Source organism: Bipolaris zeicola (genome assembly GCF_000523435.1).
Source record: "Bipolaris zeicola 26-R-13 unplaced genomic scaffold scaffold_2, whole genome shotgun sequence".
NCBI classification, from domain to species: Eukaryota; Fungi; Ascomycota; class Dothideomycetes; order Pleosporales; family Pleosporaceae; genus Bipolaris; species Bipolaris zeicola.
Window position 1 is genome coordinate 265118 of NW_006912051.1, and position 24549 is coordinate 289666.

Here is a 24549-nt window from a genome sequence, read left to right on the forward strand (position 1 = left end):
GCCCTCGACTTAAACCATACAACAAAGTCATCAACTTGATTCTCCTCCCTTCCTTCCCTTTTCTTTCCTAACGACCACATACCCCATACCCCTTTATATAACTACCAATCCAAAAAAAAAACCAACTTTCGGCACACTCAACCACACATGATCACAGCATGGCAGACAAGCATCACATTTCCACCATCACATCGCAAGTCACACACCCACAACCACTAGTGCCATGTCAGTTTTTTTTCTTTTGTACAACCAAACTATACCCGTCGATACCGAAATTTTCGATCAAACTTTCACCATGCAGGGTAGCGTCATGGGTTTTGGGCGAAGTGACACGGGGGGGGGGGGGGGGGTTTGCATGGGCGTGTGTGAGGTGATTGAGTGAGCATGTGATCAAATGGGTATGTGACGAAGGTGTTTTTCGATGTGTGTGTGTGCGGATGGCAAGGTTGCAGCCGCGGAGGGTTGAGGGGTTACGTATGTGTTGGTGATGATGTGCTGTGAATCGTATGTTGCATATGTGTGTGTGTGTGCTGGAAAATAGATTGGAGGAAAGTTTTTTGATGGGTTTTAGTATTGGGTGTAGTATGATTACGGTAGGATCCATGGAGTATATTCTAGTTGTGTGGTAAAATCATTAGTCTCCGACATCTTTTGAAAAGGAAATTCATGTTAAACTTGGTCATTCATGTTGTATTCACAATCCTGCACCTCACCTGACAATCACGTTTTTTTCTTTTGCAATTTAACTTTCAATAGTAGGACAAGCTCATGCAACTCAGGTACAGAGACGTCAGAGGACCCAGCTTCCATGGTTTCCTATCTAGGCATAGACTATCTGTCATACCCGTCTCTCCCGGAAGCCGCGTTCCAAGCGAGAGGTGTATTGAGAAATGTACTTGTTTCCCCCTTCCTTTGGACTAGCTAGTCTTGTACTATGCAGGTACGTGGAAGGAAAAATTGCTGAAGTTGGTACTACATGGGATTGCGTACTCCCGGTGCATCTTGATCTTGCACACTGATCAAGTTCGAGGAGAAGGGTATCCGTAGTGGAGGGAAGAGAAGAAAGATATTGTGTATCGTAAGAGGTATCTAATGCGACATGCTGAAATTACATATTGAAATGACCCAATTGCGTAACGTTCTGGAACCAGTTCCAGTGTTACTGCAACAGTAGGTTCTAAAACATTACTTTTTCTGGGAAAACAGGTTATTTCCGGCAACCTGTCAGGTCCCGTGGACGAATGGAAGGTGTTGCTGAACGCCCCCTGGTCCTGCCGAACTACCGTCGACCTTGGATGCGTATCACCCTTTACACCCAAACGCCAATCGAGTGCGTGATTAAAACGAATAGTACGATGATTTTGCAATCATCCAAGAAGAATCTCCCAGTTCCAGTCCTTCATGACTCCCAGCCAATGCAATCGTCCCTTGACTGTGACCACTGGGTCCATTGGACTCATATGGGGAATTGATGCCTGCTCCCACTGCTGTGTGTCTCTCCAGTTGAGCTCGTCTAGCAAGTCGAACTCATCGTTTCGCATTGTTGCATACGACGAGAAGCTTTGTGTGCAATTGTCATCTACTTGTGTGGCCATGCGTTCTGCTGCGGATGCGTCCCGTCGACTCCATACTTCCTTTGTGACTTCCAGACACCGTTCTATAATCCCCAACTTCATGCGCGAAGACATGAGTTCCCATCGGGCTTTGACCCATTCACGTTCCTCGGGACTGGTGACCTCACAGCCAGCTGCCATGAGGGGGTAGATATGTACAATGATTGAGCGGGAGCGCGGATCAACCGTCGCCAAGTCGCACAGAACCTTCTTTGCCAGCGCACTCGAAGACAGTGACGGAATCTCTGGAACAGCCTGGTGTAGATACAATAGCGTTGCATTTTGGTAGGCGATTGCGGTTTTTATCGTGTCATGCGGGCTTGTTGTTTCGTCCTCGGGGTCTTCGATGAAGGAAGGTGGGATCCAGTCTTCGAGCTGGGATTTGAGCTGCATAGCTTGCGAGATAATTGTAGGTCCATTGCCGTTGGACCTTCGCACCTTCCTGACAAGATTTGCCACGCGACCAATAATCGGGAACAGAGTATGCGCACAGCCCATCAACGGATCAAGAGTTGTATCAGTCTCGCCGGTTCCGTAAATGCTTTCTTGAACGATGTCGACATCGTAAGTCTCATCTTCGTCGGTGGACGTCAAGCGAGCGAGGACGTCCATATAAATCCAGGCATTGCAAAGAAACTTTAAGCGAGTCCACTCCTCGCCCTTCATAGGCGTTAGGCGATGTTGTATGAGTGCTTGGTTGATCAAGACCTTTGCGCCTTTGATATGGTTGATGCCTGTGCTGATGTGTTGATCCCAAGACTCAGCAAAAGCCAGTACCAAGGTGGTGGAGATGGCTGCATCGACACGCATGTTTGGTAGGCCTGCAGCCAGGGCATGAACTGCACTTCGCATATGGTCGATTCCTTGGATGCGCAGAATGGGAATGTCTTTGGACTGGTGAAAAGATGTCATGGAGACGATTGCGTGATAGAGAGCAGGGCACTCTCGTGTCAGAGGCCAGATTAAAGTTCGCCATGGGTTCTCGGTTGGACCATCTTTGACAGACAGCACGCCGCATGTGTCGCGATGGTAGCGACGTGACAAAGACTCTGCTGAAAAGGAAGAAAGCTGTATCTGAGCGGGTATTCCGCAGGTAGGAGAGTCTGCTGAAGATGCGCTTGAGCTAGATGAGGCAGGCGAGGGAAATGGTAAGACCCAGTTTCCTGGGTCTTGACGAGTGTAGCGTACTAGTTCCTCGTTCTCGTCGTCCTGATCGGTGGGCGCTGGTGGGGTTAGACCGGTGGGCTGGTAGAAGGCTTCATGCTGAGTTAGGAACGACGAGTATTCTTCTGGTGGCACACTGAGGTCTGTTCCCGGCATTAGGAGATCTACAAGACGGGGTGATTGACCAGACGAGACGCTGGAATCGGCTGTCCCCTGAGTTTGTGCTGTGCTTGTGCTGTCCGCCCCAAACGTACTGCATGATGCTAGAGATGCTTGTGCGTGTGAGTCGACAGGTGATGTCAACGGAAGCTTTGTTGTGAAAGGTGATGCGGATGGGGCAGCGGGCAAGTTTTCTGCTAGTTGGAGTGGAGGCTGAGGGAATGATGGGCCTGCAGGTGAAGCATGCATGAAGTGGTAGGGCGGTTGAGGCTGGGGCAAATGTGGATTGGGGGGTATACTAGTGAAATCATGTTGGTGACTGTGGGTACGGGTGTGGTCTTGGGGTGGTGAGTTGGTAGAGGTGGGTACGTGGTCTACGTCTGTTAGGAGGGGCTTGCCACTTTGATCGAGCGACCGACCTTTGCGCGACTTGGCATTTGATTTCCCCCTGACGATGGGCTCTTCGAAAGGCCTCCACTTGAAGTCCTTCTTGTAGCCACCACATGGCACTACACGCCGCGCACACTGGTCGCAAGTGGGCTTCTTTTCATCACACTTCAAGCGCTTTGCTTTGCATGTGATGCATCCTAGGCAAAGGCATCAGCATGGTGGTTTGGCAGGAGATGGCCACATGTTGGGTGTCGGTGAAGAGGATAACAAGGGGAGGATCCGAGCGTACCATTGCGGCTCTTTGTCTGCTTCCTCTTGTTGAGAAGAGCATTTGCAGGTGGTTGTGAGGACATGTTCTTGCCAGACTTTACGTCAGCTCGGGCATTCTCCGGGAGGACTAGTTGCAGCGGAGGGGCGGGATCAGCGGTAGCGTCCGGCGTGGGCAGGAAGGGACAAGAGAGCCGGGTTGCTGCACCAGCTTTGGGGCAGAGTGTGGCTTCATATGCATTCACATGAGAGCAAAGTGTCTGCAGAGAAGCGCGGCAGGATGAAAAGGTTAGGTAGATAAGCAGCACGGAGGGATGGGGTCGCTAAAGTGGAGCTGAAGCTGGGGGAGGTGGGCAACTACTTGGCTAGCGCAATGGCTATCAAGCGGGCTTGGGAACCAGTCGTGGGGAACACCAAAGTGAAGAGCATGGTGAAGCATGGGCAAGCCGGAGATTGCGGCTTGCGGTGCTGCCCAAGTCGATGGCACTGTGCTTACTAGGCCTACGTGTCTATGTACTCGAGTCTAGACAGGCGTGCGACGACATGGAACAAGTCCAGAACGCGGTGTTGTTTGGGACGTGGTGCAGACGTGATCGCCGCCATTCTGTAACCAGAACCCTGCACCTGTCCGCCGGCCTGTTGAACCGCTCCACAAACGGCCCTCAGCCTTGTGCCGGAAGCGATGCGAGACGGGTCGAGGCGGCGTACAAGTGGGAGGGCTAGCACACACGTACACATGACCCAAGCAAAGGGGGGACATGGATTCACGCTGGGCCAGTCTTGTGGGAGTGAGCATGTATACATATATCATGTACTTGGCCAACTATACGACAGGATGACCAAGTATACCGGCGATTCATGCTTGTGCGGGCATCAGGCGGCAGCCCGAGTCAGCGGCGTGTCTATCCTCATGGCTATCAATCAAAGTCACGTGGTGGGCCGCCCAATCATAGGCGGCCACCTTCTCCTGGGAACCAAACGCCGGGCGACTCTTGGTTTTGCTTTTCACAAGTCTTGTGCTGACTCTCTAGACATGGTGCTTTAATTGGGCCGCGGACATGAGCGATGCGCTTCCGCGTTCTAGAAACCGGGCACGGCTCGCCATGGTGGGGACGTGGCTAAGTAGAGGCGAGCGGTCCGCAATAGCGTCATCAGTCAGTCGTGTCCATGGACAAAGAGAGGCGCGTGTCGAGCAGCACAAAAGAGAACAAAGGCGATCAATAAGTAAGTATATACTACATTGAGATGTACACGCGTGGCGTCTTGTACTAGTATCAATATCATAGACATGTCAGACTGGCGTCGTGGCGGCGGCGGCTGTGCTAATGCTGCAGCTAATGAGCGGACGTCATCTTCTGATCGCCCTGATGCGGCACAGGGACCGCGCAGCTGCAACCTCTCCACCCAACAGCCATCCAGGCCTTGCAGACAGGGATATCTGCCATGCTTGACGTGCATGTGTGCAGCCCGCCTGTTGTGCCCAGCCCCTGCTCCCCTTATGTACTATATCCCCTCCGCCATGCAGAGTCGTTGTTGTTGTTGTTGTGATTGTTGTTGTCGTTGTTGCTATCGTCGCCGTCGCCGCCGTCGGTATGCTGCCAAGGCTGCACACTGATATGATGAACGACAAGCCAGGCCCGCTCACCAGGAGGGCAAGCAAGAGACAGAAGATTGCCAACTTCTTCAAGTCATGGAAGCACCGCCAATCCCACCCTCGCGACAAGACTATGGTACGCTGATTATCACTCTACAACATACTACAACACCGGCCCGCTAATGTCATCTTCCCTCTACAGCCACCCACCAAGCATGTCGATGACACTGGCCCGACCCCGCCACCCGTAAACACCACCGCTCCCGACCATGGTAGCAATGCCCCCGCCCACCATCCCGACCCCCATGGCCTGCCACCACCCAAACCTACTCCTGCACCACAACCACAATCAATACTACCACCACCACCACCGCAAGACACTAGCCCGCACCAGACCGACCCCTTGACCCTCACCCAGCTTCACGTCCTTTTCGCCGGCGCCCCGCAATTCCGAGTCGCAAAAGTCAACGGCCGCCGCACCCCTACAGCCTCGTTTCCTTGGAGCGTCCAGGCTGCCACCAAGGACGCGACCGATGTCGCTCCTCTTGCTGAGCCTGCCTTCTCCGCTGCAACCCTGCGCAAACACTCTCTCAAGGCCCAGCCTCTTGACGAGTCCCCGAAAGAGTACAATGGATATGCAGTCGACGCCGTCGAAACCCCTTCTATGCTTGGCACTCAAGGCATCGAGCCTGGAACAGTTGGCTTCGCCCACTTTCTCGAGTTGCCCGAGTCCGATGTCCTTCTCAGCCAACCCCAAGCATCCCAATCAGCTGCCGACCCGACCGAGGCGACCAAGAATAAGGAATTGTTACACACCAACCCAGAGCGTCTGGGTATCCGTTCAGTCGACCTCCGCCTGATATACGACCGCTTGGGCGAGTTTCAGGACATGTACGAGGCATTCCACGATAGCCCCGAGCCCATGACTATCCTCAACACTCAGACGTCTGGGGACCTGTACGCCAACTTGTTCACCAAGTTCCTGACCCCACCTGGCTACGACGGCGCGACCGACGATCCCACTGGAATGCAAACACAGATTGCCGCCTTACTGAGGGTTCTAGACTTGAAGGGAATTTGGTACGATTTTAGCTTGGTAGAGTGGAGGATTAGGCTGGGCCAGATCTTGTGGAGTGAGCCAGACCTGATACCTGAGCACGAGCACGACACACAGCCCCTGTGGACTGAGCGCGAGATTCTGCTCCTCCAAATCACCTTGGCGTGCGAGCTGCTGCTCCGACTAGATGCCTACACAAACGCCGACGCCGCCGATGCTGCCGTCCGACTGCGCATCAATCCCCAAGATGTCGAAGCGTTTCTCCAGTTCAAGACTCGAAAGATTGATTGGGATCTGGTCCTTGCCCGCACATTTCTGGACAACATTGCTATAATGGGAGGCTCCCAAACGTCTCCCAAACCCAAGTCGGGTGGCTTACTCTCTCTGTTCGCTGAGAATGCCCACCACGAGATGCCCCAATCAGACCTTATCTTGTTTCCGCAGCACCAGACGCGGCAGATCTCCGGCCTTCTTCACTTTGCCACTGTTATACAGTGGCCTGGCCTAGACGTCGTGTCTGCCCAACTTGTTCGCAAGTTGGCACCACAGATCAAGAGCGAGGATACCACACCATCATCACCAAGTGGCAGGTTGACAAGCCCAGAATCTCCTTCTGGCTTCAGTGTATACGCAACCCCTTTACAAACCCCACCAGCTTCTAGCTTTCAAATGGAGAGCTACTTTGGGCAAACCGCAAAGCCAGCGCTAGAGCGCAACAACTCTCGAGCTTTCCACATGGCCCTTACCCCTACCTTACCAGCTCTCGAAGACCAGTCCACGGCTTTTGTGAACAACGTTGGTGGGTGGCTTAGCCGGTCATACCTCACGGGACTCGTCCTTCCTGGAGAGGCTATTTCACACCTGCTCATCTCCACATTACTCGAAAACGATGAGATTGCCGTCGCCAACCTTGGTCACTCTGCCAATCTGTATGGGGGTTTCACTTTCGGCGACAGGACTTTCTGGAGCAAGAACTCCATCGTTGGGCGCATCCTGGCTTGTGTAAAGGGTTCCGCAGAGTGTATGGGCTGGGTGTCTTGCCCAAAACTGCCAGAGAATCCAGCTGAACGCTGGTACTCTATTCACAGTGAAGTTCTCCCTTACGAAAACCGCGTGCAGGAGAGGGACGGTTCCGATGTCGTCTCACGAGACTCCGCAATCGTGCCTGGAGATTCTCCTACTTCAGTCAAGTCAGAAGACTTTGTACTTCCCCGGGACCTTGACCCGATGCCGACCTCCTCTCTTGGATTTTCGCAATGGGAGCTTGTCCCAATGAACGCCGATCTCATCGATGGCGACAGCTTGACAGGACCATACTCTGAGAGCGATATACACTCTCCAGCTATGACATTTGTTTCAGCCGACGGGTCGGCCATCCATACACTAACGCTAGCCTACGATATCCAGTTTGTAACTTCGTGGCCATGCACACCGGCCGCATCTGGGCCTGCCTCTACGCATCGGCCCAGGGTCCTGAGACGCTCTGTCACAGGAACATTATCAAGATCTTCATCAAAACATAGCGAAACCATGTCCCGCCGCAACAGCCATGGCTTCGAGCCACTACTATCACATCCGCCAGATGCCCCTACCAACGAGCCAAAACGCATGTACGACGTGCCTGATGAAATGGCTGGCGAAGGACTCGCGACAGGCAGCAAGCCCCTGGATGCGCATTTACTTCACAAATTGTACTCGTACAAGATCATTCCTGTGACCGATATTCTGGATCCAGATTTTCTCCTCCCCTTTGAACTGCACACGTCAAAGTCGAGCGAACGCATACTCGCCCTGTCCCAGAGTGATTACAGCGAAGCAGACACAATCCGCGAGATCAAGAAGGCAGTCCTCGTCCTCGACGCCCGCACATCTTGGGATCTCGAAGTCCTGGCCCGAGCTTGGTGTGCAGAGAGGGGTCTCCATGCTCTTGTTAGCCGTGTGGGGAGAACGTGTCTCGCCTGTTCGATTCGAGAGGCTAGAGGTCTGGGAATTCATATCGTTATAAGGGTTTAGCATGGATGGGATGATGGCTTGAAGAAACCCACGAGGGGCTTATTTTTTTTCGATTTTACCTATTATTGGATTATTTTTTTGGTAACCTGGCGTTTGCATGTAATTATGCAAGATACCCCCCCTTTTCGTCCTCATCCTTCCCAAGTTGAGAATGCAAAATCAGAATGTTATATGTTTTCTTGGTTTTTTTTGGGTCTTAATCAAATATATGTTTTAAGTATGTGCAAGAGTGGGGTAGGCAACGAGAATGATTCCGGTGGTTTAGTACTATACTGTATGCATGACATCCATCTATATACGTATGTGTTTTTAGGGTACAATTTTCAGGGCTATCACATGATTAAATCCACAACATGCAAACTCTCTCATCGCTTAAATCATTTTTTTTCCTCCTTTCAGCTGCCACCTGCAATCTTCTCATTTTTTTTCTCTCTTTCTCTCTTTCGTATTCCCGTTTCTATGAATAAACTACCATGGTGGGGGCCCCGTTTGGCAACTTTCCCCCTTACAAGAGTAGCCCCGAGGCTGTGTAGTTGGGAATTTAATTTTTGTGTGGCGTTGCGCTGGTTGCCTTGTGTGTTGTTGTTGGCCCCCCCCCCCTCCCCGCGCGCGCGCGCACTCGGTGCCAGTAGTTAACTAAAACTAACGATGCCTAATTAGGGGTGAGGGGCGTGTGCGTGCGTTGTGGCTGCGCTGTGTCCAAGAGATTATGAACTTAGGTACACAAATACGTACCCTCTTTTCTTTTCGAACCTGACACTTTGACGCTTCTTTTATTCTTGTCTTATCGGAGATTTTTTTTGCCCCCGACATTTTGAAGACGGTTATTCGAATCACGGGGAGTTTGATGTTTCGCATAGTGCTAGTATAGGACCTCGAACAATTTTTTGTTGTTTTCAGGGGGGGGGGGCCAACTTACTACTTGTTTTTCCAATCTGCAACAACGAGCGACAACGCCTAGTAGTCACGGGATTTTTTTTAACGACACGCAAACAAAACATCTCATTGCCCTCCCATCGCTATCCACTCCGTAACTGGATCTGAATATATCGAGTCATCATACCAAAGCAACCTCATCACCTCCACCTCTAAAAAGAAAAAAAGAAGAGATTGGGAAATCGGAAAACAGGAAAAGGTTAAACGAAAATGAATTACGCACCCATGAACGAACCCACCGCGGACCTCGAGGAATCGGGCGGACCTCTTGGATCAAGCCGTCAAGAAGATTGCTGTTCGCGCTGCATACGCAACTGTGATTGTACGCTGGCGGGACCCTGGTGCATCGAGGCTTGGGCGGCATGTCTTTCAATCATCGGGCGCTGTTTTAGCGAGGCTTTGGGGTGTTGTAGCGAGTGTGCTGACTGTTGTGATTGTTGTAGGTGAGAGGGGTTGGGGGGAAAGAAGGAAAGGAAGGAGAGATTGTGGATTTAAGCATTTTTTGGGGGGGAGGTTGTGGTGCCATTGGGGAAGGAAGGGTTGGAGGGTGAAACTCGGGGACGCGGGTTTTTCCTGTTGGTAGTTGATGAGTGGTGTATGCTCGTTCCTACAGCTCGAGGGACGATGTGCTGGTGCATCGCAGGAAGCGCTGTGTTTATAAAGCGACTGATGCGCGCGTCTGTCGTTCAGTCGAGTCTCCCTTTTCTCCAGCAAACATGCGGTGGTGCCTCGCAAAATCGAGACTGGAACGGCGGAATTACACTTGACCACAACGACCGTACTCGACAGGGAGATATTTAGAAACGACCCAAAATCATCAAGTTTCATCGCGATCCCACTTCTACACTTTCTACCATCCACCAACCTCATATCACGTAAACCAATCAATTGAACCAACTAGCCAAAAAATTCTGCATCTGCCAAAAACCACCCCAAATTCAAATTCATGACGAAGCAATATCCTAGCTAGCGAGCGTATATACATCCAAAACATGATGATTAAAAAAATTATATAGACAAGGACAGGTTCCCCATCAAACAAAAGCTCACCAATTTCATCCATGCATGCAAATGTGAGATGGGAAAAAAGAATGCAAAAAAAAAAGTTGTTACAAAAAACGAGGGTATATGAGAAAAGCCAAGGGTATCTCGTAGTATAGGCTTTTTGATCTTGAGAGCGAATAAGTGAGGAAAAGCGAATGCAAGTGTGTAGACGCGAAAAGAGGTTACAACGCTAAAAAAAATGTGATAAAGAACAAACGTATTGATGGGCACCGTTGTAAATGCTGATATCATCGGATAACAAGCTTATGCCTGTCGGCTAAGCAGCAACTCTACTGCGCAGTCAACTCTGAGTCCAGACCCGAGATCCGTCATGCGCAGCGCCTCTCTTGCTTGCTCGGGCGTAAATCCCATTTCTACGATGCGGTAAATAGCTTTTTCAGCCGTGTTCTCGTGGCTGGGGCTCGAGTAGATGGAGTGCTGGCGCTCGTGCTGCTGGAAGATTGCGCTTCGGGGACTGGCGGATGAGCTGAGGTCGCTGTCGCGGCTCTCTTTGCGTTGATGGAAAACAAGATGGTTGGGTCGGGCTTGCACAGGAGATAGAGGGTGGTGAGAAGGTGCGTCTTCGAGGATTGAAGGCATCGAGATGCCTATGCCGCCAGCTTGCCAGTCGCGTGTGTTGGATGCTGTCGTGGTTGAGGGGGTTGGGAGGAGAGGCTCTGCGATCATGCGGCGGGTCGGTGAACCAATGCTAGAGATGGCGTCCAGGGTATACAGGTCGCGGTTGCTCCGGAAGGTGGATATTGATGGGGATGGGAGAAGAGGCCTCGCTGCTGTTCTCCATTGAGGCGATACTACACTTTCTTCGGCGGACGGCAGGCCTGAGACTACACTACGTTGGTCGAGAGCAGGTATCGTCGAGGGTGCTGGCGTCGGTAGCAGCGGTCGAGCGACTATCCTTTGAGTTGGTGAAGGGGTTCTTGTTGCTGGGAGCTCCGATATAGAGTAGCCTTCGTTGGGAATTGCTACTGATGATTTGAGACCAGGTACATGAGTGATAATATCGCCTGTTGGGCCTTGTTTAGGAATCGGAGGACGAGTCAAGTTCCTGAGGACTGTATCCCAGTCCGACATGGGTCGTTCTTGCGACATGGAAATCATCGGGCCAGTTTCACCGCTTATTTTGCGTTGATGCAGTTCATTAATGTGCTTTTGGATGCGCATCTTCGATTGCTCGCGCTGGACGTCGCGGGTAGAGATCTTTGCGTAGGTGTTTGCTATCTTGTCTTCGTAGATACGGGAAGCGGCTTCCCGGAGAAACTTGCGACGGGTATTTCCGGGATTCGGGGGCTTCCAGTTGACCCAGCCGTTCTCGGCAGCAATTGTAAAGCCTTTGGGATTGGAGGGGTGGTAGGGTCCAGTTAGTTTCAGGACAGCGGCTGGACCAAAGGTCATAAGGTAGTAACACCATTCATCTGGACGAATTAGCTATTGAGCAGGTCTGAGAATGGAGTAACATACCAAGCATCATCTCTTCACCATCAATATCTCCGCCTCGAATTTCTGTAGCGTCGTATATTCCTGCCTGGCGTGCTTGGACTGTTCGGCCTTCGAAGCTTTGCAAGAGTACTGCTAAGCAGTTCCATAACTCCATAATGTCAAAGAGCTGCTCGGCACTGAGCCCGCCTTCGTTGCCCTTGCCAAAACTCTCAGAAGCACCGACGAGCGTATCATTCATGAAATCCGTGCCCGAGATGCTGAAAGTGCAAGTTTCCTGATGGGCCATTGTTCCTCCATTCAGCCAATCCATTTGCGCAACAAGGTCATCCTCTCGTCCTTTGCCTGAGCCGAAAATTGTGCAAAATGTCCATATGCGCCATAGCGCATCGTCTACCCTAGCCGACTCTGATGGATTCGTACTCATAAGCGCAATCGATATCTCTGGTCGCACAAACGACTGGCACTTTTCCAAAATCTCCAGCTTAATGGCGCGGATCACTTGAATGTCTTGTTTCTGGAGCCGCAGGTACGACGTAGGAGAGTATTCCTCTTCGGGCCGAGTCATCTCGAGATCGTGTGCGTGCAAACTGTCATGGCCAGGGAACGCAATTTCCCGAAATTCCCATGCCGGAGGGGACATGGCTCGCAGAGTCGACTTGATGAGATCGAGTTCATGGCGCTTGAAAACTCGGTAAAAGCCATGGTTGACAAGAGCAGCAGCGAAAAGATCGTCAAAGTGACTTAGGTGCTGCAAGATGTTCAGGATGAGAGACTCGGCTCCAGCGGGCGAGATGATCGGGTCGGTTGTGTTTCTTTCAGTCGCATTGGTATCGTTTCGTGGATTTGGGACCTGGGACAGCACCATGTCTGCGCTTGTCCTCCTGTACTTTGGGATTATGAGTGTTAGCGTCTTGCTCGCCTTGGAGCGCCCTCGTCGGACCTGTGAAGCAATGTGGTTGTGTGGAAGGCGAGATAATTTCATGTTCCAGTTCGCTGGCTGGCGTTTACTGGATTTGCGAGGCAAGGGAGGCGGAGCACTGAGTTGATCACTCGGTGCCAATTCTGTGAGAGACATCTGTACATTATCGCCCTCAGTTGAAGGTTGAAGTGCATCCCACTGGAAAAGATTGGCTTCTGCAAGGGGGGTCCTATCTTGATCAAATTCCGCCCCAAGGTCGCCAATGCTCTCGAATGAAGCCAATTGCTGATGCAGGTCGCATTCGGCCTCGCTAAGAGTGGGGCTGCAAGGCCCTCGCTCGATGACCGACGAATGCCTGGTCTCGCTGTGATGAGTGGCTTGTGTCTGTAAGACAAGACGCGGGCTCGGGGCTGGACGTCGCCGCGGACTATTCCGTTTGGAGGACTTTCGCTCTATTTTTGGTTCGCATGCTTCGGCGTTATGCGGGGTATTACAGGATGCATGAGTGCCATGGGTAGTAGCTCGAAAGATTGCACCCTCTGAGCTGGAGGGCTGATGCATATATCTTCGGGGCGGCTCGGTTGGCGGCGCTTTTCGTTGGCCTTCCTTGTTGTTTATCGCTGCGTCCGGCTTTCCTTGTTTTGGGGGGTTGTCGGCTTCGAAGCTTGTCTCTGAGGACCGGTAGCTGCGTAATGACGACACTTCGCTCTCTTGGGAATAAACCGAGCAACTATAAATTGACGTGTGTACAATTCCAGCCGCACCCTTGGTGTGCCGTGATTTGGGAGATCTTGCAGGAGAAGTTTGACTAGTCGTACGTCTTGAGTGCTGTGAAGTAAGCGACGCCTGCGACTGGGCCCACCTGCATCTGTCGCCTGCTAATGGGGGCGAGATAGAATATCTGCTTCTCAGCTCACCAAAAGTGGCTTCGAAGAACGGGAGTGGCGGAAGCGGCTGGTCACATCTCCCGCTGGGGATTGTTGCAGGCATCTTAGATTTCTCCTGCCCGTTTGTGCCTTTGGTATTCTTGTGGCTGTCGAGAGTAACAATCTCGCCTCTTCGCTGCCATTGAATCTTGCCGTCTTTATATGTTCCGATTATCGAGGCCTGGCTATCGAATGATTTCGACTTTTTGGAAGCGCGTTTGGTTCCTGTTGGCTTCGCTGTGTTCTTCTTGCGCCATATGGCTGTGGACTTTGTTGGAAAAGTTGTGCCAGAAGTTATCGACAAAGGTGACTTGATATCATCAGTGAACAGGGACTCTGGTAGCACTAATTCCCGTGCCTCCGAGTGTACATCTTTTTCGTTTTCGGGATTTGCTGGGACTGCCCGCAAAGTCGTAGTTGACTTGGAGTTTTTGCCTCTGAGCAACAACAACATCCTCCTTTTAAGTGCGCCTCGGCAGGCGTGGCATTCGCAGATTGATGACACGGGGTAGTATAGTGCGATGGGTTGTAATGCAGAGAGACAGGGGGTGAAACGTTCAGTACTAGTAGAGAAACAGAAGTTCTGAAAGAAGTCGCCCTTTCGGAGTGCGGCAGAATATACAGTTCGCCCATGGTGGCAGGGCATGGCCTGTATACTATTACTGTCCCAAGTGAAAATAGCAATGACTCCATTCAGGCGCTACTGGACACGTCTGGGGCCGAGCAACGGTAACTATGGTGGGGCTTCGGACAGACCATACATCGCACGGCGTGGCCAAAGCTGAGGTGAGATGAGCCCGCAGCCAACTTTTCTGGGTACACCACCAAGGTCCACAAGCGGACGAGGCGCACACTTGTTTGCATTCAACATGAGAAGTAATCTATCACATACAACCGAAATCCTCAATACGAGGAAGTTCACACAATCGGAAGGCCAAGTGCTGTCAACTTTTCCTGAATCGCGCAGATTCAGATTCAGATTCATGCAAAACTGGCGTGGCTCGTCGGTTTCCGTCATCTGGCACCGGCAAGGATCGCGCTATGTGTCGTGCATGGCAGTGCTGCGCTAAATTGGTGCCCTAGACTTGAGATAAGACTACTCGACTTGGCATCATGCTGCTGCGCAATCCCGATGGTCCTATAAATGTATACTGTAGAACCCATGTAAGCCTTAGAGAGCACACAACACCCGCTTGTTTCACATTCTCAAATCCAGCGTCGCTTGCCTCGCACACCAACTCTTTAGTAGTATGGAAACATCATTTGGCTCTGTAGAACGGTTTTGCTACGGCCGTGCCAGATATGGAGCCACTTCGGGCCGTCGTAGTATTAGAGCCGAGACGGCATCGTAACTTTCCTGTCGGTGGGTAGAATGATCCAGCGCAGGTTTAGAAATCACCATTCTTCACATGCTCACGTGTAGTGACTAGGCTGCGTGATTTCAAATAACTCACTCGGTGAAATGTCGCTGGTAGAGTGTCCTGTTAGCAATGCTCATCGAGTTAACATTCAGCAAAAGTCTGAGCGAGAAACAACCTCGCCGATACACTCGGCGGCCTGAATTGCTAAAAACCCGATTTTGAACCAAGGCCTCGCAGATCCGGTTAAATGCATCCCAGAAATTCCTGGTGAACCCGATGAGTAAAAGGCCCCTATCACGTGTGGAGGTGTACATCTCCACAGTACTCAGGGCGCTTTGATCCACAAATTCGGTGATGGATATGCACAATTTCCCCTTATTCATTTCCACACGTGGGATTATCGTCAGATGTTCATTCGCCAGCAGCTTGACCCCTGACAAGAAAGTAGGGTACCTGAGCAAACATGGGGAAAACACCTCTCTATATTGAGCGCTAGCAGTGCCGAACAAGGCATGGCACGTCCCGTACTCGGCATATCTCGTTGAGATCTTGCCGTATTCTTCGTTGCTGTGAATCCTTCCCGGTTTCCATGACTAAATCGACACACTAGTACGCTAGAATCGGAGGTGCGCAACTATCCAAGGGAGCCAAGCTTTTCTCAGTACAATGGAACAATGGTTCATTGAAGTGAGATTTTGAATGCCGGCTAGAAAAGATGCTGCTGGTTTCGTCAAAGACAAAGCCGTTATTCCGAAGAGCATCAAAGAGTAGTATGTCTTTTGAGTGGTTGTGCTGATTAGATAGGAGTGGTGCAATATTGTCGACAACACTGATATCGGCAGCATTCCAGTAAGCGCGTCAGACCAGCATAAATAGCGCAGAAGGATTCAAGATAGCACAGCTAGCTTTACAACGCGAAACACGTATATGTATTTTGTTCTTTGTCTATCCCAAGTATGGATCGACAGATTGAGGAAAGTTCCCGAAAGGCGCTCAGATTTACCGTCCATATCAATGGTGGAAATATTCAAGGATCCTAGACTTAGTGCGCCCATGTGTTTCTAGAGAGGCTTTTTCAGTAATGGCCTAGTTCTTTATCTTTTTACTGACAAAAGACATTGGTTGCGCACTGACAAATTCCAGCTGTTGGGACCGCGGAAGCTCCCGAAGCCCTACACTGAGATGCAGAGCCCAGAAGCCCAACAGTGCTACTGGCCATGCCTGCTTCATCGTTTCACATCTGCCAGTAAGAAAACTCCCAGGATTTCGCGTTGTAAAAGAAACCTTGCCACTTCAATGACCTGACCGACACACGCGATATCGCGAAGAGCATCTTGACCAGTGCGAAGAAGCCACACCAGGTGTTCCGTGAGACATTTATGCACTCAAATTTTGTTGTACATATGCGAGACGCATAGTTCACGCCATACGTGGATCTGCACCTAGCAGGCTCGCAAGGTCAACTCGGACATATAGTCCTCGACCAGTGGAGTGGACCGGCAACAGCTTACGTGTGCTCTGCATGCTAGAAATAACCGTAGCGGCTTACCCAACATAAGTACACCGCGATACTACCGTAGAAGATCTGTGCGTTCTACTTGCAGTCCGCCGATGTGGATCGAACGTGGATTCGCCAAGCACAACCTCTCCATGTACACACAGGCTTTGTCATTGCAGCAAAAGAAAACAAGTGCAGATATCCCCACAGTTTGTCAGACTTGGATGATAGGACCGGACAAGCCCCGTCTACTATAGATCAATGCGTCCCATTTAGGCATAGTGTATCTAGTACATGCTGTACGCAGTAGTCTCAGCTGCTTACGAACGGGCAGTCGTCTTTGTAAACCTTGTTCTTATTTTACTGTCGTTACCCGTACTACCAGCCGTAGCTGTGGCTATCTGATTTCAGCACGCAATATGCTGCAAATGGATGGGATCTGTGCAGATTGCAATGCGATAAATACGAGTCCTATTTTTGGAGTCTGGAAGGCGGCTCAAAATATGAGCTTCTCAAGATCGAACAAACGGAGGACTCTTTCCGTGACCGAAACACTGATTAGAGATATCATTACAAACAACTTAGCAATGAGCCTTTCATGAGATTTGACTACAAGCTACAGCATCAAGCCCAGCTTCAACTGACTATTAAACTTACGTGTACAACATAGTATACCATCAGCAGCCGCCAGCCCTCTTCTAATCCTGCAAATCTAGCACAACCCTGCCCTGCAACTTACCCTCTTGCATCTCCTTGAAAACATCTGTCAACTTGTCCATCTTCTCAATTCTGAAATGCGACTTGACGACGCCCCTCGCTGCGAAATCCATCGTCTCAATCGCCTCCTTTCTGCTCCCTACCGCTGACCCTACAACCTGCACCGACTTGCCGATCAGCAGAGCAGGAGTCGCACTCTTAATCGGCATAGGGTCTCCCTCTGGCATACCGACGCAGACAACACGGCCACCGAATCGCAGCATTTCTGTTGACTGTGCATACGCGGCGTTGTTGCCAGTGCAGACGACAACAGCGTGAGCGCCAAGTCCATTGGTCAGCGATTTCACAGTGTCGACAACGCCATGCTCGCCATCTACGGCAACAAAGTGCTCGGCTCCGCTCTCCATGACGAGGTCTTTCTTGCTGCTATGATCCACGCCAATGACGCGGTGACCGATGCCCCGCGCGCTGAACTGCACAGCGAGATGGCCCAGTCCACCCCCGGCGCCGGAAATCACGACCCAAGTCCCGGACTCTGCATTCGTTTTGCGCAGTGCCGAGTATACGGTTACGCCGGCGCAGAGTAGCGGCGCGGCGGCGTCAGAAGCGAGGGCATCGGGAATGGGTGTGACGTAATTTGCGGGGGAGAGGACGTACTGCTGAAAAGTCCCTGGGGTGAAGTATCCCGAGACTTTCTGTTCAACAACCAAGTCAGTAAGCAAAATAGCTGCAGCTCCTTCTACCCTTTACGTCCTCCAGGAATGTGCCAGGTATGAGTAAAGGCCATCTAAGGAAGCAGATCAAAACTTACCGCACTGGAGCAACAAGCATCAAAGCCTGCCCTACAAGCCTCACATGCTTCGCATATACCAGCAACCCACTTGATCCCCACTCTTTGCCCCAGTTTGACACTAGCATTATCCGTTCCCGGTCCCATCTGTACAATCGTTCCCACGCCTTCGTGTCCACCAACTTGCCCCGCTTGCGTGCCAACCGGCAGTGACTTCCACGAGTTCGTCATAACTCCGATATCAGAGTGACACACACCCGAGTGCGTCAGCTTGATTAGGACTTCGCCTTGCCCGGGCGAAGGCATGTCGAGCATTATTACCGCCGTGGAGATTGTGCCTGGCTTGTCGTAGATGACAGCTTTGTATTTGGAGGGGAGTGAGGGAGTCGTCATCTTGAGCTACGGTGGTCTTGTCTTATCTCCTTGTGTAGATGTCTATTTACTACTGTGAGGAGAATGTATCGAAGAGGGAAGTCTTGAAGCTGATGGTTGTCTCGAGGACTTGAAAAAGAGAGGAAAACGTTACGCGTCCTTGATCGAGCAAAGCGCCCAGAATCCAAGCAGAAAAGTTGAATGGAAACAGAAAAGAAAAGCCTTCCCAATTCAATACTTTCTCTCTTATACATATCCTCTCCTCCAAACTGCCGGTCTCCACTTCCTTCCCCGTACTACATCGTAAATAATGACCGGGGGTTCGCTCAGTTCGTACTACTCCACCTATATACTTGTAAGAATTTGCTGACACACTCGCTCGCTTCTCCTTCCAACCCAGACCACTCCTTCCAACAAACCCAGACCACTCCTTCCAACAAACCCAGACCCAGCCAGTAACCAACCCGAAATCTCCCATTGCAATTCTACACAACACCTCCCAATACATCTTCAAAACCTGGAAAAACAAAAAAGTAACCCCCAACATCAAAAGCCGAGGTCTACTCCCCACCACACCCATACCCCTTCCCCTCCACCTGACCTAACACTAGCAACCTCCCCAATGGGTCCCACCATATTCCACCTTCTAGCCCCTTGGCCCCCAGATAGCTCCATCCACCTGCGCCATACCACACACCTTTACCCCGCACCCCGCACTCCAAAACAAGAAAGAGACCAAAAAAAAAGAGCGCCATGCTAGCCTCTCCACTAAACAATCGATTAAGCACAATAAACACTAGAGGCAAAGAATAATAGTAGGGGTACGCATATACGGCATCAGCATACGCAAGAAGGGGGGGGGGGTGTTTCGGACACACGCACACGGACGAATCCAAGCGCGAAAAGCCTCAAAGGGCAAAAGGGAACTAAGTAGTTGGGTTGTTTCCCCCGTTTTGCAGGTGCCCAATACTTAGGGGTTGCGGCGGAGGTTACGTCATGGGGTGTGCGTACGTAGATAGGTACGTATACGGGTGGTTGTGTGAAACGGGCTTATAGGGATTAATTAGGGGTGTTTAGGGAGGGTGGGGTAGGCAAGGGGGTAGGCAAGTAGAGTCAAGGATGTGAGGAATTACGCGTCTGGCGGGTTGTTGTCTTGCTGGTTTGTGTATACTTGATTTGAATAGTGATTGCCTCTCGTGTGTGTGTCGAAGGGGGAGGAGTGTCTCACGATTTAAGCTTAGTTGTTAGTGCGTAGATGGGGATGCGGGAAAGTGAGGGGAGGGTTTGAAAGTAAAGTGGAGGTAATGACGTAGGTATTTCAAATGGTGAATAGAAAGATGCGACAGACTAGTTGCGAAATCTTATCTGCTTGGCTTTTTTTTTACCCTACTAACGAGCATCAAGGCAAGAGACAAGGTTTGACTACAAAACAGGTCGAGTGTATGACCTGGAAGAACATTTGATATCAAGACGCATACACACACATGGACAGAGAGATAAAGTTCAGATATAAAACATCCTACAGACAGTCTTTTGTTTGGAATACCAAAACCTGCTGACACTGTCTAATGATTCCATTAAAAGCTAAGCTAGCCAGCACATAGAATGTGCCCAATTGGATGAAACTCCTTCTTTCCATGTATTAAAGGAAGAATAAGCATCTTTTAAAAGTGGTATAGTACAGAATCATCTCGCGCATAGAAGCGTTATAGGGCGTTAGAAAGTAAAAGATGTAAGGCTGGAAACGGGTAAAAAATGAACGAAAGAAAGACTACCAAACACCTTTGCACCATGAAAAATGATGCAGCTTTTGTCCCGTGCTAGAAATGAGTGTTTGCGCCATGTTTGAAGAATTTACGCCCCTTGGTTGGTGATGAAGGAGCTGGCAAGAAGATCATCTGCACTGGGACGCTTCTCGTGGTCGATGAGGAAAGTGTCAGCTAGGAACCTCCTAGCATCCTCGCCAGCGTTGTCGGGAATGGTTGGGCTGGCATCGCCGCTTCCACCAATCTTGAAGATGGCTTGCAGCTGCGTGCAGTTGGGGTGGGGATGACTTCCAGTAAACATCTCCACAACCAGGCAGCCAAGTGACCAAATATCGGCTTTGCGGGTGTAAGCCGTTTGTCGAACAACCTCAGGGGCCATCCAGAAGACGGAGCCTTGAAGCGAAACGCGCTGAGCTCCCTTCTTTCCGCCGCCCAAGGTGGAGGCCTCGATACGCTTGGAAATTCCGAAATCCGAAATCTTGACGGAGCCCTTGTTGTCAACAAGAATGTTGGCACCCTTGATGTCTCGGTGAATAATATCCCGTGAGTGAAGGTAAGAAAGACCAGTGAGAATCTGGCGAACAAAGTTTTGGATAAGAGACTCGCCAAGAGGACCATAGTTGACAAGCATGGTCGCTACGGAGCCACCAGGGACGTATTCGAGGAAAATGTTGAGATGGCTGTCGTCTGAGTTGGAACCTAGATATTGCACAATGTTCTTGTGCTTGAGCTCGCGAAGAAGGCCAATCTCGTGTTTCAGAGCTTCGACCATGTTCGTTTTCTTGTGGTCCATCTGAGAAGCGCCAGCTACAGATGGAAGCTCAACCTGCTTAACAGCCATGAGCTCACCAGTGACGGCGTGCAGCGCAAGGTACACGCTGCCAAAGGAACCCTGTCCAATGAGAGCACCCTTCATGTACTTGACGTTATCCCAGGAGTCTTGCTCCAGGTACTCTGCAAGCTCGTCATCGGACTCTTCGCCGTCTTCGGCTAGGGCTTCCGACAGGCGTTTGTTGAGCGAGTCGCCATTCTCGGTGTTGCTACTGCTGCTGCCGGCAAGGCTGCTACCGGCATCGTCAAAGTAAGATTGAAGGGTTGTGTTGCCGTCCGGGTCGGTAATGGCTAAGCTGTCTCCGACACTGTCGCCGCCAAACGATACATAAGACTTGCGATTTGGTTCCAGAGGCGACTCTTCGTCGAGTGGCTCGAGGACAGAAGACGCCAAGGAGTCTCGGTACCCACTTTGATGAGGCAGTCCGAGGCGCATAACGGATAAGGGTCGAAGGGGGCGGGCCTGTGCACCTCCTTGGAGCCAGCTATCGGCGATGGACGGCAGTGGTGGAGCGTCTTTCAAGCTAGAAGCAACGCTAAAATTAGACGCCATCGATAGTCGGGATGCCGCCCGACTGAGGCGATGTGATCGGCGTATCGACATCCTAACGGTCTTGTCGATCTCATCTTTACCGACATCTGGAAAGTAGGAAGTAAGGTCGGAAGTAATGAGCTCACTGGGTGGGCGAGCGCCATAGAACTGCTTGAGCTTGCGCGCGCGTGCTTGGAAATAAGGTGACCGCGAGGCCTCGGCAGGCCCTTCGAGGTTCTGAGCTGTCGAGTTGATATGGCGTTCTCGTTCTCTGGCTGAAGTCGGTGATAGGGGGTAGCTAACGGCGGCAAGGGATTCGCCTGTGAGCTTTTCGATCTTGTTTTGACTGCGGTTGCTGGCGGGTACGTAGACGCCGTGTGGTTGTTGGTAGTTTTGTTGTTGGTAGATGCCAGCAGCAGCCTTGAGTTGATCCTCATCAGGCTCGCCCGCATGGACTTTGCGGAGAATTAACCGGCCGCGTTCGTGTCGGTTCGCGTCCTTGACCAGTCTGAAAAGCTCGATATCACTCAAGCGCTCCGATAGTGACGGGTCGGGATCGGAGCTGTTGAGAATGTAGAAGCAGTAGTTCTTGACGTGGGCCGTGTTGAGATGTCCTTTTGTTAATGTCTTGAGCATGACCTCGTCGGCAGTTTTGCAGCCCTCGATGTTGACAACTGAAGTGCGTCCACCATCGTAGATGACACGCACGAGAGCCTTGTCATGGGGCAGGATGGCGCTGTTGGTAGCGCTGTCCATGCTGGGGCTTGCTCGGACATGGTGGGCGAAGCGAGCCGTTTGGGGTGTCTCTGTAGGTGTACTCCTTTGGTTCCGGACGAGCGGGGGAGCAATGTTGACAGAGCTGCTTGAAGCACTGAGGGGATGGGCGCCGTATGTCTTGTTGCCTCCTTCCTTGGGGCTGTTCAGGCCTCCTTGGCGTTGTGAGCGCAGGTTACGCGTCTCTTGGTCAACAAGAGGAGAACCGGGACGGGAGGGCGACTTTGAGCCGTATGCGTAGCTGCTGAGGTCCGAGTTTGTGATTTGCCTTGACATGCGCTTCTCCGTCCGTGAACTCATGGGGTTGGACAAAGGGGGGTTTGGTCGCGCCGAGTGCAGAGGACGCGGAGAGCCGGATGAGGGAGGTGTGTATGCGGCATTGTCCAGGGTAGCGAGCGATTGCCTGTTCGAGGTGCGTCGAGAGGCCTTCTTGTACTCCTTGTTGCGAAGCTGCTTTGCTTGTGAGCCGATGCGGACGCGGTCGCCGACTTTTTTGATGCCCATGTCCTTGAGATGGGTCTGGTCCATCTCCATCAAGTTCTCGCCATTGATGTGGTTGACTGCGGGGAAGTGTCAGCGGTGAATAGTGGGTTTGGAGGAGTAGCGACGTACGCTTGAAAAGCTCGACATACTGGGCACAGTTGATGCGCTTCAGCCAGTCACCAACCTTGTCCTCATCCCAATGCCTGGACATGTTAGCTGGGGGGTGGTGGTGTTTGGGGAAGGAGCAGATGGCTCACTTGATGGCATCGGGAGCATCGTAGATTTCAGAAAACTCAGACTCAGTAGGCGAGGCAAACATGCTTTGGTCGGCGCGGGTGGCGGAGGCATGTGTCCGGTAGGAGTTGAGGCTAGCGTTATACTGGGCCGAAGACTGAGAAGCACCTCCGCTGACGGAAGGCGCTGGGTATGGGGCCTTTGAGGCGAGCATGGCCATAGCGTGTCGTGGAGGGGGTCGAGAAGCAGTGGTACGTGGGGTGGTAATTAGCAGGTCCGTCGGTCGGTGGTTCGGTCGTGTTGCGCTATCTACTACTCTATCTCATATATGCATGATGGGACGGTACGCGTGGTAGGATGACGGGTGTGTGTGTGTGTGGTGTGGCAGGTGAGTGCGGGTAGGATGGGAGGGAGTGTGTCTATGTAGGCGGTTGTGGACTGGCGTCGTCTTTGTGCACTCGAGGGGGGAAAAGGGCGTATCGGGTGTCTTTATTGCGGCGGCGGGCGGGCGGGGTGCCAGGATGGCTGCTGCAAGCGTGGATGGGAGAAGGGCTCAAGAAACAAGACACGGGCTCGAAACGCTTGACCTGGCAGCCCCGACGGTCTTTGTGGAATGGAGCGGTCGCGCGAGCACGGAGACAGCTTTTGGCACCGGTGCTGGCCAGCGTACGAAGTGAAACGTTAGTGAGACGGGACCGTGCGCCTATCAGCAAATCGGATAGGCCCGAGCTGGCGCTGCTGCAGCCATGGGGCGTGTCCAGCGCATTGCCTCTGGCAGATGTTGCAGGCCAGACGGCAATTGTCGCTGGAAATCAGTTTGCCCGGGCGAGACGACGGGCGTGCCGGGTGTGGTGGTGGATGATGGATGTGGCGGCGGCAGCGGCAGCAGTGGAGGAGGAGGAGGAGGAGGAGGAGGAGGTGATGAAGACAAAGGTTGGGGGTGGCGGGCAGGCGCTTGCAGAGAGGAGGAGCCCTGCGTCTACTACTACCACTACTACATACTTACTCCGACACAGGCAGCACATGATAGCAAGCTGCTACCACGACTACGACTACGACTACCGCTACTTACCACCAGTGGTAGCAGGGCGGAGCCGGTGGCCCGCGACAGCCAGGCATACTCAGTGGTCAGGCAGAAAGGCAGACACGGGCAGAAAGGCCGGGAGCCGAGCAGCGAAGCGAAGAGCGGTGGATGCGGTGTGGTCGGGAGAAGGTAATTTGCCGTGGGCCGTTTAGGAGTTGATTGCAATGCAGGGCTGCGGCTCAGAATAGCAGTGATATGAGGGCCTCTCCTTTCTGCTCATCTCATCTACTCACAGTACACACACACACACACACATTCCAGCCTCTGTCTGGGGTGTGGGTGGGCTGAGTGCCGATCCCGTGACTGGCGCACGTGCCCCTGCTGCCCTGCACCTGCACCTGGGGCCACAGCCGCACCCGTCCCACACAATGTCAACTCGTATCCTCGGGGCCGAACCATCAGGTACCACTACTTACTCGACATACCTACTTACTTACTGCACTCACTCTGACTTGCAGCCGTTGGCCGTGGCGCTGCTGACGGGCGCGTAGCCTATTGCGTCCCTGGCGCTGCTTTTGTTTTAATTTGCCTGCTCTACTTACTTACTGCCAATGTTCCGGGCCGTGT

The 24549-nt window shown here is 51.9% G+C and overlaps 7 protein-coding genes across 7 annotated transcripts; 2 read left to right on the plus strand and 5 right to left on the minus strand.

Annotated features, from left to right (window-relative positions):
- Positions 1-1367: 1367 nt before the first annotated feature.
- Positions 1368-3679, minus strand: COCCADRAFT_81861 (uncharacterized protein; the record flags this gene model as incomplete). The annotated part of the gene is made up of 3 exons (XM_007708597.1): positions 1368-3316; positions 3356-3523; positions 3616-3679. 3 exons carry the CDS (start codon positions 3677-3679, stop codon positions 1368-1370), a joined length of 2181 nt encoding a protein of 726 aa, XP_007706787.1.
- A 1506-nt stretch (positions 3680-5185) lies between these two features.
- On the plus strand, positions 5186-8257 carry COCCADRAFT_32043 (uncharacterized protein; the record flags this gene model as incomplete). The annotated part of the gene is made up of 2 exons (XM_007708530.1): positions 5186-5323; positions 5390-8257. 2 exons carry the CDS (start codon positions 5186-5188, stop codon positions 8255-8257), a joined length of 3006 nt encoding a protein of 1001 aa, XP_007706720.1.
- Positions 8258-10501: 2244 nt separating this feature from the next.
- COCCADRAFT_32044 (uncharacterized protein) lies at positions 10502-13994 on the minus strand (the record flags this gene model as incomplete). The annotated part of the gene is made up of 2 exons (XM_007708531.1): positions 10502-11670; positions 11717-13994. 2 exons carry the CDS (start codon positions 13992-13994, stop codon positions 10502-10504), a joined length of 3447 nt encoding a protein of 1148 aa, XP_007706721.1.
- Positions 13995-17097: 3103 nt separating this feature from the next.
- Positions 17098-18299, minus strand: COCCADRAFT_32045 (uncharacterized protein; the record flags this gene model as incomplete). Its single annotated transcript, XM_007708532.1, has 2 exons — positions 17098-17811; positions 17928-18299. 2 exons carry the CDS (start codon positions 18297-18299, stop codon positions 17098-17100), a joined length of 1086 nt encoding a protein of 361 aa, XP_007706722.1.
- A 49-nt stretch (positions 18300-18348) lies between these two features.
- COCCADRAFT_81854 (uncharacterized protein) lies at positions 18349-18756 on the minus strand (the record flags this gene model as incomplete). Its single annotated transcript, XM_007708598.1, has 1 exon — positions 18349-18756. One exon carries the CDS (start codon positions 18754-18756, stop codon positions 18349-18351), a length of 408 nt encoding a protein of 135 aa, XP_007706788.1.
- A 1376-nt stretch (positions 18757-20132) lies between these two features.
- COCCADRAFT_81808 (uncharacterized protein) lies at positions 20133-23118 on the minus strand (the record flags this gene model as incomplete). The annotated part of the gene is made up of 3 exons (XM_007708599.1): positions 20133-22741; positions 22794-22867; positions 22922-23118. 3 exons carry the CDS (start codon positions 23116-23118, stop codon positions 20133-20135), a joined length of 2880 nt encoding a protein of 959 aa, XP_007706789.1.
- Positions 23119-23438: 320 nt separating this feature from the next.
- Positions 23439-24473, plus strand: COCCADRAFT_21736 (uncharacterized protein; the record flags this gene model as incomplete). Its single annotated transcript, XM_007708491.1, has 2 exons — positions 23439-24111; positions 24244-24473. The coding sequence occupies 2 exons, from the start codon at positions 23439-23441 to the stop codon at positions 24471-24473; spliced, it is 903 nt and encodes a 300-aa protein (XP_007706681.1).
- Positions 24474-24549: the final 76 nt, after the last annotated feature.